At 47.4% G+C, this 13651-nt stretch overlaps 1 protein-coding gene across 1 annotated transcript in view; it reads left to right on the top strand.

Annotated features, from left to right (window-relative positions):
* Nucleotides 1-381: 381 nt before the first annotated feature.
* The window catches only part of LOC130476791 (ephrin type-B receptor 5), a 144638-nt gene continuing 131368 nt past the window's right edge, over nt 382-13651 (top strand). The window contains exon 1 of the mRNA XM_056848790.1: nt 382-592. Within this exon, the coding sequence (XP_056704768.1) occupies nt 382-592 (211 nt within the window). The remainder of the gene's footprint in view (nt 593-13651) is intronic.

Raw genomic sequence — 13651 nt, 5'->3', positions numbered from 1 at the left:
AGGGCTTGTGCAAGAGATCTTCCCTCTGGATTCTGCCTCTAATTGGGAGGGAAGGAATAAGAAGGAGAGGAAGATAGAGATCCTTTTAACGGCCGTCCTGGGGAAGTCATTAGAAACCAGCAGAGCAGAGGTTGAAATCTAATTTAGCATTACACCAAATAATAACACGACGAGTTTCCAACAAGATGATTTACTAGCAGATAGTGTTGCTTTTTAAAAGAAGAAATCGTGTTTGGGAGCTCTTGCCATGCCTGGAGTCTTTCTTGGAGATCCCAGTTGGGCCGATATTTCAGGTCGAATTGCTGAGGACCATTTCATGGCAATTCAGACAACAGTTTCGTTCAGTTTTCTGTGTTTGTCTCTCTGCAGTGCCTCCTTTTCATGTGGATTTCCCTCTGCTCGGCACATGAAGACTCCACGCCCTTCTTGCCCAACAGAACATCATCTGAGGTCACTGTGACGTATGGAAGATGGTGGGACTTCTCAAGAAGCTTCTTGGACCCTAATGGCACCGTAAGAAAAAAGAGAAGAGCCATGGGAATAGTTTGGCTGTGGATGGCCTGTCTTCTTGGCCTGGCAGCTTCTCTAGAAGGTAAGGGCGGCTTTGATTCATTGCAACACAGAAATGCAACGAGGTTGTACTATGTCAGGTGAAGAGATATCCATTTTTTCTATAACTTGATTGGTTGCTAGTGAGCTCTGTTGGCCAGTTGATATCTACAGCTACATGGCGGGGGCTCAGAGGCTTTTGATGGTTAGATGATGATTCTTGACGGGCCATAGCTAGGACACACTCCACAACTTTGATGTTTAGGCTAGAGCAAAGGTGTCAAACTCATTTGATACAAGGGCCCGGCATGACATAAATGTCACTTGATGGGGGCCGCACCATGCCTCACCAGCCCAGATCGATAGGGTTACCAGGTCCCTCTTTGCCACCGGTGGGACTTTTTTGGGGTAGAGCCCGAGGAGGGCAGAGTTTGGGGAGGGGAGGGACTTCAATGCCATAGAGTCCAATCACCAAAGCCCTTTTCTCCAGGAGAACTGATCTCTATCGGCTGGAGATCAGTTGTAATAGCAGGAGATCTCCAGCTAGTACCTGGAGGTTGGCAAGCCTACAGATTGAGGGTGGGGGTGGTGGCTGCTTTTGCTGGCTCACAGGCTGGATAAGAGCTCTCAAGGGGCCGGATCTGGCCCACGGGCCTATTGATTGACACCCCTGGGTTAGAGTTTTGAATTCAGCCAGCCAAGAAGGTGGAAGTTCTTATTTGTGGAAGGACTAGTATAGTTCTGTCTCTAAACTAATCTGTTCCCCCCTGTTCAACTCGTGTCTTTATAAACAGATATTTCAAAAAGTAAAGTGACCGTGCAGTGCTATCCCTAAAATTTTCCCACTGTTCAAAGGAAGGAGGGAGTTTCGCTCACTACAATACTAAACATTTTGAAAGCAAGCCTGGAAGATGTTTGAAGTAGTTGAGATTATTACTTCTACTCCTCATGGTTTATAAAGAAAAAGAAGTTTTAATGTGTGTGTTTGTGCTCAAAAAGTACAAGGTGCCAAAAAGAGAGAGAGAGAGAGAGAAATTATTTTTTAAAACAACTATAATGTGGATTTTAAGGTGACATAGTGGCAAAGGAAGCTTGTATAGAGATTTGTTGTAAACTCCCCTCCCCAAGTAATTCCATGAATATATTTGTGATCAAAATGTTTGTATCCTGCCTTACTAGTCTTTCAAGGTGTCTAACAGCAAGAAAAAAATTAATAAAATTGAATATTTAAAACATCAATTGCAAAAAACCAATTAAAACCCCAGATCAATCAGTGTAAAAATTTCCGACTGAGATCAATCTGACCAGTCTCCCCATTCAGATGGGCATATGAACCGGCCAGAATAATAAAGATTTAAATTTTGAGCTTTCTTTTGAGAAGGGCGATCGGAACCAGCTCAGAACTGACCCATATTTCGGGTACTGTACACCCACGCTTTAGTATCATTTCAAGAAATACAACCACAAAAAGAAAACGTCAGCGGAAACCAATGATGTTCTTATTGGCTGGTTCAAAGTAATAGAAAGTGATTATAGACTCTATCCTTGGATCACTAGGGCAGTTTCATTTTTAATATATTGGTGTTATGTGGGGCACTGTGTGTGAGAGAGGAAAGACGGTGACAGCTTTGCATGTTTTATTGGCAACTGGTTGATAAAAGGTCACTGTTCAAGGTTCCCCGTGCGTAGGTAATATCCCCACCAGACTAATTGAATTTCATGTATTCATTTTTAATTAAAATGTTTGCGTTGTGCCTTATTGGTCTCTCGAAGCGACTCGACGGCAACAAAACATGAAACAAACGGCCATATTTTTAAAAAACCAATTGCAAATAAAATGAAATGAAACCAAATCACTCAATCTGAAATTTGCCCCAGAGTCCTATCTGACCAACCTCCCCGTTTAGACAGAGGTGTAAGCGTGCCTAAACAAGTAAGCCGTTGCTTTTTGAGTTTTCTTTGGGAATGGTGTTTCTTTGAGAAGGAGCTGAAGCAATTCAGGGAGAAGACATGTATGGCTCAGATCCTTTAGTAAATCTCCACTGCTGGAAAGAATTTCTGCCAGTGGAATGAAGCTTTCTTGCTTCCTCCATCCTACTGAGGCCTTAAGGGATCCCCAAAATGCTGCTCCTAAGGCATGGGGGACTCCCAAGAGTAATAATAGTTATTATAATAATAAACTTTTATTTATACTCCGCCCTCCCCCAGCCAGGCCAGGCCAGGCTCATGGCAGCTACCAACGTAGTTAATATACATAGATGTTTAATTACAAAATGAAAACATTAAACATTAAAACTTTCTACTACACTGCGATTCCTCTAGTTCTGACTTTGGCGTCCAGTTTGTCCTTGTAGGGAGAGATGTTATTGCGGCGGGTAAGGATTGTTGTAAAACACTGTCCCGGGGGGGTCAATTAGGGTTGCCAACCTCCAGGTACTAACTGCTGTTACAACTAGGGTTGCCAAGTGCCCGGTGGTGGTGGGTAAAATCCCGCCAATCCACCGGGCTGCCCACCGGCCAGCTAATGGTCGGCAGGCACTGCGGGTGCGCACGCGTCACTTTTGGGTAAACCCGAAAGTGACGCGGACGCTCCGGGAATCTTGGAGAAAACTCTATGGAAACCGCAGAGTTTTGCCCGAGATCGCTAGAGCGTCCGTGTCACTTCCGGGTAAACCCGAAAGCGGTGTGGGTGCGTTGCGCAAGGTGCGTGCACGCGTCGGGCCAGACGCGCACCGCGCGCTACAGCTACGGCCCCAGAAAGCTCCCGCCGGTGGAGCTACTGGGCCTGGCAAGCCTAATTACAAATGATATCCAGCCGATAGACATCAGTTCACCTGGAGAAAATGGCCGCTTTGGCAGTTGGACTCTATGGCATTGAAGTCCCTCCTCTCCCCAAACCCTGCCCTCTTCAGGCTCCGCCCCAAAAACCTCCCGCCGCTGGCAAAGAGGGACCTGGCAACCCTTAAGTCAATGGACCAAGACTAAGTTAGGGCCTGAAGGAAGTTTGAGAACAAAGTCTAACAAGGCTCGAAGAAGTCAAGGGGAAGGGAAGAGGAAGGAAGGGAGGGAGGGGAGGAGGGAGGGAAGGGCAGGGAAGAAGGAAGGAAGGGGAGGCCAGCATTCTCATGGTACCATTGCTGTTCTCACCCATAGGCCTGGCGGAACATCTCTATCTTACAGTAGCATGAGAGGAGAGTCGGCGGTAGGGTTGCCAGCCTCCCAAGTCGGGCCTGGAGTTCTCCCAGAATTACAATTGATCTCCGGGCTATAGGGACCAGTTCCCCTGGAGAAAATGGCAGCTTCGGAGGGTGGACTTAATGGCATCACATCCTTGCGGAACTCCCTCCCCAAACTGCCCTTCCCAGGGTTCGCCCCCAAATCTCCAGGAATTCTCCGGAGCGGGCAGTCCTAGTCAGAGGTCTGCCACAGGAGGAGGGAATCAGCGCGTATCATCCCGCCCTTCTGTCCGTAGAAATTCTCCATGGGATCCAAGCGCAGACCTTTCCAGTCATTACAATTTTGGCACTCAAACCACACTTAAGGATTGTGCTACCCACAATCCTCCCGTTTCATGCAGTCGCCGTTTTGTGGGACTAAGGCAATTAAGGTTGCCAGCTCCGGGTAGGGAAACGCCTGGTTTTTTTGGGGAGGGACTTCAATGCCATAGAGTCCAGTTGCCAAAGCTGCCCTTTTCTCCAGGCGAACTGATCTCTATCAGCTGGAGATCAGTAGTAATAGCAGGAGATCTCATTGCATCATTCATTTTGTAGTAAGTCAATTACATAAGTCAATTACATATACAAGTCCATTGGGAACCTGTTGACAGTGCTGCTGCAGAATGTTGAATTGAAATGGACTTGTATATGTAATTGACTTACTACAAAATGAATGATGCAATGTGGGGCTGAAGAAACGAATGTGAAACGGCCGTCCCCTAGCTTTTGGATTTATACCTACTATTGGATATCCTGCTGAACTGATTAATTTTGAAACTCAGAAGAGGACTTTTTGCCTCCAGATACACACCAATAGACTTTTTCATGCTTACTTGTACATTTGTATATAACCAATCACTTAGTTGCTAAGCTTTCACGTTGTACACTTGTTTTGTTCTTTCCATCTTCATTACTCATTATAGACGTGTTTTTTGCAACCTGTTTATGTGCATTTGTGTACCACTTTCCCATGCTAACTACCTGGAGGTTGGCATCCCTAAAGGCAACGCGTGTGCTTTTCCCCCAACTTCATTACAAGTGAGTGCGCACTCTCAAACATATCTTGGTTTCTGATCACGTGTGCAAAAACCGGCAAATATGCACACTACCGTATTCAGACAAAATGGTGACCTCACGATCTGGAGGATCGTGGGTATCAATCAATCTTTAATTTACCGTCATTTGACCAAATCAAAATAACATACGATCACCTTAAAACAATTGCTCAACAAATCCGTAGATAAAAATTATTGACACGATCCCAATAAAATCCCATTTCTGAAATGGACCATATCTAATAGCATTTACTATTTATGACTTACATCTTTCCATGCCTTATATATAGCGGCACAAAGTTCAGCCACTCATCTCGAGATTAATGGGTTTCTATCTTCCAAAAGTCATTGAGTACGAATTTCATCAGACAGACCCAAATTGTTTTTTAAAATTTCCTGGATAGTCTTGACTCTTATCTCATGATGGAGAGGACAATACAGTAAGGCATGCTCACGGGTCTCAGTTTCTTCACCATTACACGGGCAAGTTCTTTCGGAGAAGGGGATTTTCCTATATCAGCCTTCTACGACAGCTGATGGCAGAGTCCCACACCTGGCTAACGTGAAAGCTCTTCTAAATTTATTCACCTCCCGTGTCGTCAGATATGGGGCTGACCTCGTCAGATGCTCGGATCCCTGTTTGAGCACCAACGTGGCCTCCGGAGTTTCCCTTTGGGTTTCCAGACCTTGACGTTACCCCCTTTTGGGTTGCCACGGCAGCCCCTAACGCGCAGATGGAGGACCTGGGATGTGTTGCTTGCAGGGAGGGCTGGGTTATGTCGAATCGGCAGGCGAGGGACCGGAGACGAGGGAGGAAGAGGGCCGGCGAAGCGTGCGGGAATGCGAAATAGCCCGAGTGTCGGGGAGGGAAGAGCAGAGGTGCCGTCGGCAGCCCTCTCGCCGGGGCCGTGGAAAATCCCTGCGGCCACATGTGCTCACTGACCTGGACCGTTTTGGGAGGAATGCTCCTCTTTCCCTCACACATGAAAGCCTTTGGAAGGAGCAGGAATGAAATATGGGGAGAGTCGGAAGAGTAAAGAAACAAGAACGGTGGTCGTGGGGGCACGAAGTGGGAGGGAGGAGAGGATTCCTGAGAAGGGAAAGAGAGGGGTCTAGCCGGAGATAAGATGGAGGAGAGAAGATGCGTTTGGGAAAGAAAGAAACGGATAGGTGCCGTGTGTTGAGAAGAGGATAGAGAGAACACACCTTCTCAGAAATCAACCAATGGAAGACTATGAACCGAAGTGGCACCCATAGTTTGACCGATTTCCGTGACTGAATTATGTAAATAAAGGAGTAGAATATGGTACTAGCAGAGATACCAGTAATAGAGAATTTGTCAATGCATCCAGTGGTTTTATACTACACGATTGACTAACATAGACATGGACGGTTTAATTACTAGTAAGAAAGGGGAGCCCAAGTTTGGTAACTAAGGACCAGTTAATTTTATCACAAAGTATAGTAAATATAGCGAAGGTAGTAATGGTAGAAATCCATGAATCAAATTAAGATCAGAAATGGGGCAAGACGAAAGCTTTGTCAGAGGCTGGGATTGGAGACATCAAATGGCATGTTAAATCCCCTATCTGTTCCCCCCTCCCACTTTTCTTTTCTGTACCGCCTTTATGATGAAAATGAAGAAAAAAAGAAAAATGAGAAGAGGATAGAGAGCTCCTGTCTATCAGAAAGGGCCTCAGTGGAAGTGACAGAATACATGTACTGCGCTGTCACTTGTTCTCCCTTCCGTCCCCGCCTGTGCCTTGAGTCTAGAGATGTCCATCCCCTGCAGAGATGAAATTGATCAGAGGTTTCAAGATTGCCTCTACGAGACAGGTCCCTTGGTAAATCGTAGCGTCTCTGCTTGGTGCTGCCAGGAGATATAGGGCCTTCTTGGTGTTGGTACCCTCCAGGAAGTTAGTTGCATGGAGTGGTTTGTTTCTCTACATCTCTGCTTTGACAAATCACCCCCAAAGTGGCTTTTCCCAGCCGGTGTCTGCTTTGCCAAATTGTTAAGGCTCTTCGTGGCGTTTTGCAAGGCTGGAGTTTTGAACTGGATTATTTCCATCGCTTGGTTTGTTTTTTCAGGCGTGCTTTTTATTATTTTTTCAATGAAGGCTGTTTAAGATTGCTGCTTCTGTGGTAGTTTTTTTTTTTTAATGGAAATTTCCCTTGAGAGCTTTTTGCTAGAAAGAAGTATCAACATTTAAAGTAATGCGTAAGTGGTTACTTTGCCACAGGTTTCTACTCCCAAAACCTTGGGTTTACTCATGAATTTGGGCACCTGGCCAAATGTTTGGCTTTCTTGCTCATCTTTGTGTATGCATGTGGACAAATACACAAACACAACTTGCAACTGGCCCAGAGGTTTAAAAGACAACACGTCTCTGGGCCAGGTTTCCACCCCCTAGTCACTTGGTACCTGATTGTAGAGATCTGCCTTAAACATTGTACGTGTGTTATTTTTACTATGAACACATGAAGCTGCCTTCTACTGAATCAGACCTTTGGTCCATCAAAGTCATTATTGTCCACTCAGACCGGCAGCGGCTCTCCAGGGTCTCAAGGTAGAGGTCTTTCACATCACTTACTTGCCTAGTCCCTTGAACTGGAGATGCTAGGGATTGAACCTGGGACCTTCTGCATGCCAAGCAGATGCTGTACCACTGAGCCACAGCTCCTCCCTTATGATGTTTCTTGAACCAAAGCAGTGTTATGAGGTTGCCACAACCTATTTGTCTTGCTGCAGGTCCCTTGCAATTTGTTGTAGGAAGAATGTGTGCGGCACATGAACACATGAAACTGCTTTATACAGAATCAAACCCTTGGTCCATCAACGTCATTATCGTCTACTCAGGCTGGCAGTGGCTCTCCAGGGTCTCAGATAGAAGTCTTTCACATCGCCTACTGCCTGGTCAAGAGCCCCATGGTGCAGAGTGCTAAGCTGCAGTGCTGCAGTCAAAAGCTCTGCTCATGAGCTAAGTTCGATCCTGACAGAAGTCAGTTTCAGGTAGCTGACTCAAGGATGGCTCAGCCTTCCATCCTTCCGAGGTCGGTAAAACAAGGACCCACCTTTCAGGAGGTAAAGTGTAGGCAATTGGGGAAAGCAATGGCAAACTACCCCGTAAACATAGTCTGCCTAGTAAACCTCAGGATGTGTTGTCACCCCATGGGTCAGGAATAACCCAGAGCTTTCACAGGGGGACTACCTTTACCTTTTACTGTCTGGTCCTTTAAAGTGGAGGTGTCGGGGATTGAACCTGGAATTTTCTGCATGCCAAGCAGATGCTTCCTGACCGAGCCATGGCCCCTCCCTCCCTCACCACTGAGGTGTCATTGCTCAGTTACACCCACCCACACATTTTCCCTTGTTGCCCTTATTCTTATGATAAAGTTGTAATTTATCCAAAGTTTCACTAGAAAAAGAATCATGTTAAGTTTATTGCTCGAATCGATCATGTGAAAATTATGATTCAGCTCCCCTTCTGAATGAAATAAATAAAACAAGTGGGGCCCCGCAAAACATGCCCAGACAATGCTTTTTAAAAAATCGGAGGGAGTTTAAACCCTCTGTTGTTGGTTTTGGTTTTTTTTGGTTTTCAAATTTTTCTGCAAAATTGGGGAGTACCCCAAGTTTGAAGAAACATCTGTTGGGGCGAGCGTGCCCCCTGTCTGCAGATTTAGCTATCCACATGCAGGGGGCACACGTGGGATTTATATAGATTACATTTTTGGGTAGAGCATTTCTCTAGGAAGCATTTCCCTAAGAAGCAACTGAAGGGCAGATATCATGTCACGGTAAATTACGGCTGCTAGGATTTGTCTACCTATGGCTGCAGAATATTTTAATGAACATGTAAGGAATTTATGTCAGGCCGATCATTAAACTCAGCTTAAGGAAATCAAATATACTAGAAGGTCGCTACATCCTAAAGACAGCAGGGACAGAGCTTGGCAGTTTGGAGAATTTGCTTTGAAGACAGTCAAAAGGTGTTTGGAACGATTAGAGCAGGGGTGTCAAAGTCAATTTGTTAGGAAGGCCGGATATGATATAAATGTCACTTGGTCGGGCCAGGCCATGCCTCGCCAGCCCAGATTGAGAGTTGCGGGGGGGGGGGTGGCTGCCTCGGCTGGCTGCGGGTCAGATAAGAGCTCTAAAGGGGCTGGATCTGGCCCACGGGCCTTACGTTTGACACCCCTGGATTAGAGGAATTAATGCCTGCACTTACACAGGGCGTTTGTGCAGCCATGTTTACAGTGTGCCTTACCAGTCACAGTTGGCCGCATCCTGTCATGCGGGGCTGGCCCCACTCAGCAAGCACATCAGGCAGTGATTGGTACAATTCCAAAATCAAACTGGAAGCAAAGGGGGAGGTATTACTCTGGCATATTGATCGCTCTCCTCATTTCCACAATCTGCAGCTAAACCCCACCTGCACCCCTGGCACCTGCAGTTAAAGCATCAGATAATGGTGGTGGAGCGCGCCTTCAAATCACAGCTGTCTTATGGTGACCCCGTAGTATTTTTGATGCAAGAGACAAACAGAAGTGGCTTGCCACTGCCTGCCTCTGCATAGCAACCCTCAACTTAGTTATGGTCTTCGTTAGTAGTTTGGAGCAGTTGACTTTGATCTGGAGAACCAGGTTTGATTCCCTACTCTTCCACATGTATCGTGGATGCTAATCTGGTGAACTGGATTGGTTTCTCCACTCCTCCACATGAAGCCAGCTGGGTGACCCTGGGCTAGAAGAAGAAGAAGAGTTGGTTTTTATATGCCAACTTTCTCTACCACTTAAGGGAGAATCAAACTGGCTTACAATCACCTTCTCTTCCCCTCCTCACAACACACACCCTGTGAGGTAGGTGGGGCTGAGAGAGTTTGACTAACCCAAGGTCACCCCGCTGGCTTCATGTGTAGGAGTGAGGTAACAAATCCAGTTCACCAGATTAGCCTCCGCTGCTCATGTGAAGGAGTGGGGTATCAAACCCGGTTCTCCAGATCAGAGTCCACCACTCCACCCCACTGCTCTTAACCACTACACCATGCTGGCTAGTCACCGTTCTCTCCGAACTCTCTCAGCCCCATCTCCCTCACAGGGTGTCTGTGTTGGGGAGGGGAAGGGAAGATGATTGTAAGCCAATTTGATTCTTCGTTACATGGTCGAGGAAAGTCGGCATATAAAAAACCAACTCTTCTTCTCCAATCCATGTACTAACCAGGGGGCCGACCCCACATAGTTTCTGAGACCTGATGAGATCAGAGTAGACTGGGCCATCCAGGTTAGGGCAGCCAGTCAGTAGGTGATGTAAAGTCCTCTACCTGAGACCCCAAAGAACTGCAGCCCAGCAGTGAAGACAAGACCAACCTTTCAAGACTAAACATCTGACTCAGTGTAAGGCATGTTTATTGTGTATGTGCAGACATCTGTAAGACAGAGCCAAGGGACATTCCCTTTACAAATGAAATTGGTGACCCAGAGCCTGGAGAAATGTGCAGTTTCAATCACACGTTCAGCAGGATGTGACATGAACATAACATATGAATTGCTCAGTGCACATATGAAAAAAAATATCAAGTGTACAATCATGTGCACAGGTTGCATGTGTGTTCACTGTAACTTGTGAACAGGGCTATAATCATTCGGTGAATCAGTGCTTAATAAAGACTACAGTGTCTTTCCCCATTCTGAGGATGTAACGAACTGTGTAGCTGATATTAGGGGTGGGCATATCAGTATCCTGAATTTTTTTTAAACCCCCAAAATATCTTTCCAGCATTTTTTAAATTGATATGAAAAAAGGCAACAATAACGGGAGCCGGAAAAGCGGATCCTGAATAATGCCGAAAGCCTTACTTACCTGCCTTTGTAATCCTACCTGTGCCGCTTCTACGGAGTCCAGAGAAGCAGTGCGGGCTGGATTGGTGTCAGATTCCCCCCCCCCCCCCCGGGCTTCTTTGGATCTGATTGTTTTTTCATATTGTATTTTTTGGGTTCGGGTTTACCGAACCCGAATTTTTTTAAAAAAATCCAGGGTTTTCCAGATTTTTTAAAGAAAATTTCTAGATTTGATAAACCTGAACCAGAAAAATACAGAACAAATTGGTGCACACCCGTAGTGGATACCTTCCAGTATTCCACAGATGAAATTATATCCTTGTGTGCCTATGACAACAATTGTCATACAAAGGCTGACTGCATGAACTCTCCCACCCATCCTTGTCAATCATCGCTGAAGTTCTCCACCGACTGCTTACTTGGCGGTAGCTTGGCTTCAGAAGGAGGGTGTGGTATTAATGTGAGCATAGGGTTCTTTTAAAACTTAAGAACGTTTAATAGAATGCTTCATCCCACAATGGAACTATCTGCTTTTGGAACAGGGGCAACGCAAACACGTACAGCAATATTTATTGGTGGGGGCTCGGTGAAAAGCAGTTTCCTGGTAATTTCTGTTCATGGTATGTGCCTGAGCACATGCTTGCATTTCAGCCAGGCAGAGGATTGTCAACCCAGTGTGCGGCTGCTGTGAAAAAGGCAAATTCCATGCTGGGCACAATTAGATGAGGAATAGAGAATAAAACAGCTGCTATCATACTGCCCTTGTACAAATCTATGTTGAGACCACACTTGGAATGCTGCATACGGTTCTGGCCACCACACCTAAAAAAGAATATTGCAGAGCTTGAGAAGGTGCAGAAAAGAGCAACCAAAATGATCAGGGGACTAGAGCCGCTGCCCTATGGGGAGCCGTTAAGACGCTTAGGGCTGTTTAGCCTGGAAAGAAGGCGGTTAAGGGGAGACATGATAGAGGTCTATAAAATTGTGCATGACATGGAGAGAGTGGACAGGGAGAATCTTTTTTCTCTCAATACTAGAACGCGGGGTAATCTGCTGAAGCTGGAGGGTGAGAAATTCAAAACAGATAAAAGGAAGTATCTCTTCACCCAATGCATAGTTAAACTGTAGAACTCCCTGCCTCAGGATGGGGTGATGGCTGCCAACTTGGAAGGCTTGAAGAGGGGAGTGGACATGTTCATGGAGGAGAGAGGTATTCATGGCTACTAGTCAAAATGGATACTAGTCATGATGCATGCCTATTCTCTCCAGGATCAGAGGAGCATGCCTATTCTATTAGGTGCTGTGGAACACAGGCAGGATAATGCTGCTGCAGTCATCTTGTTTGGGGGCTTCCTAGACGCACCTGGTTGGCCACTGTGTCAACACACTGCTGGACTTGATGGACCTTGGTCTGATCCAGCAAGGTCTTTCTTATGTTCTTATCCACATCTCTCCAAGCAGCAAAACTGGGCTTGTGTTTTACCAGGGAGGGGTACCAGAAAATAGGGTCTATCCCTTCTAAATGAGGACACCTGAGTTGTGTGTTTATCACAGTGTACCTTTTTACTCTGTCGTGTGATTTGTAAAGCGACTGTCCCTTTAAAGCAGTGGTCGGCAAACTCATTAGTCAACAGAGCCAAATATCAACAGTACAAGAGTGAGATTTCTTTTGAGAGCCAAATTTTTTAAACTTAAACTATATAGGGGCTAGGGAGAGAAAAGTGCCATTTCCGCACCAAACGTCAGCAGGCAGCTGCCGGAGCGGTGGCCGGGGAGAGGAGACGCTGCCCAGGCGGAGGGGAAGAAGGGACATCCTCGGGGGTGGGGGTGCTGCTGCTGCTGCCGCCGCCGCTGCTTCCTCCTCCTCCTCTTCATTCCAGTCGGGAAAGTCTCGGAGGGCAGCGGCGGCAGCGCCCTGTCCTCCTCGCGCGCCCCAGAGCGAGGGCGGGTGAGAGCCGCGGGCGAGGCGGCCGCGGACTTTGGCTCGTGCCTCCCCCCGGGCGGCCGCAGGAGCTGCCGCTCTGCCAACTTTTTCTCTCTCTCCACAGCCCCCAAACCAAAACAAGCTGCGGCATCTGTGTTTATGAGTCCAGCCCCCTCCAGCTGCCGCCGCCACCGACACTCCATCTCACTCCAAGGAGAAAAACACGTGACGCGCCTCTGCGTGGACCATCCCCTACTCCAGCCCCTTCAGCAGCAGGAGCAGCAATAGGAGGCGCCGGCAGCCTAACTTGCTGGTGCGGCCATCTAGCCCGCCTTTCCCCGCCCGCCCGCTGCGGCGGCTTTCATTCAGCACCGCAGCGAGCGCGCTTACCTTTGGGCACTCGACCGCTCGGAGCCTCGGGGGGGGCGTCCCTAATGGAGCGCCTGCCTGCCTTTCAAACCGTCGCAGGCTCGGGAAAGCCAGACGGCGAGGCACCCAGGCTTGGTTGAGAAGCATGGCGTGGTATTTTTTTTCTCTTCTACTGAAGAGAGGGGAGGGAGCGGGGAGACGCCATTCACCCTCTCCCCACTAACTCCCATAGGCGGGAGAAGAAAGCTCTGCCCCTGAAGAGCTAAGAACCAATCCCCGATCAGGGGGTGGGGCGGCTTCCATAGAGCTCGTGACCCGCTTGCCCGGGCTTTCGGTTTGAACTGGGACTTGCCTTTTGGCTTAAAGCATGCTTTTAAAATTTTTTATTTTCCCGTCACCCAACCAACGCTCCCGCACGTGGTCATTTGTGGCAGAGCCGCACTCTAGGGGCCAAAGAGCTGCATGCGGCTCGCGAGCCGCGGTTTGCCGACCACTGCTTTAAAGTAAGGATCATTGAATGCAAACCTTCCCTGCCTTGGAGTCAGTGGTGTGACTGTTATCTATGCCCTGTACCAATTGCTGTCAGCTGTTGGCGTCCTCGGCTGCTTAGCAAAAACGAGTCTGAAAAGGTGCACCCGGATACAGACTTTAACTGTAGCCGAAGACGGCTAAGCAAACATATTTAAGCGATAACCTCACCC

This window comes from Euleptes europaea, chromosome 4 (assembly GCF_029931775.1).
Source record: "Euleptes europaea isolate rEulEur1 chromosome 4, rEulEur1.hap1, whole genome shotgun sequence".
In the NCBI taxonomy this organism is placed as follows: Eukaryota; Metazoa; Chordata; class Lepidosauria; order Squamata; family Sphaerodactylidae; genus Euleptes; species Euleptes europaea.
This window is presented reverse-complemented; position numbering and strand designations above follow the sequence as displayed.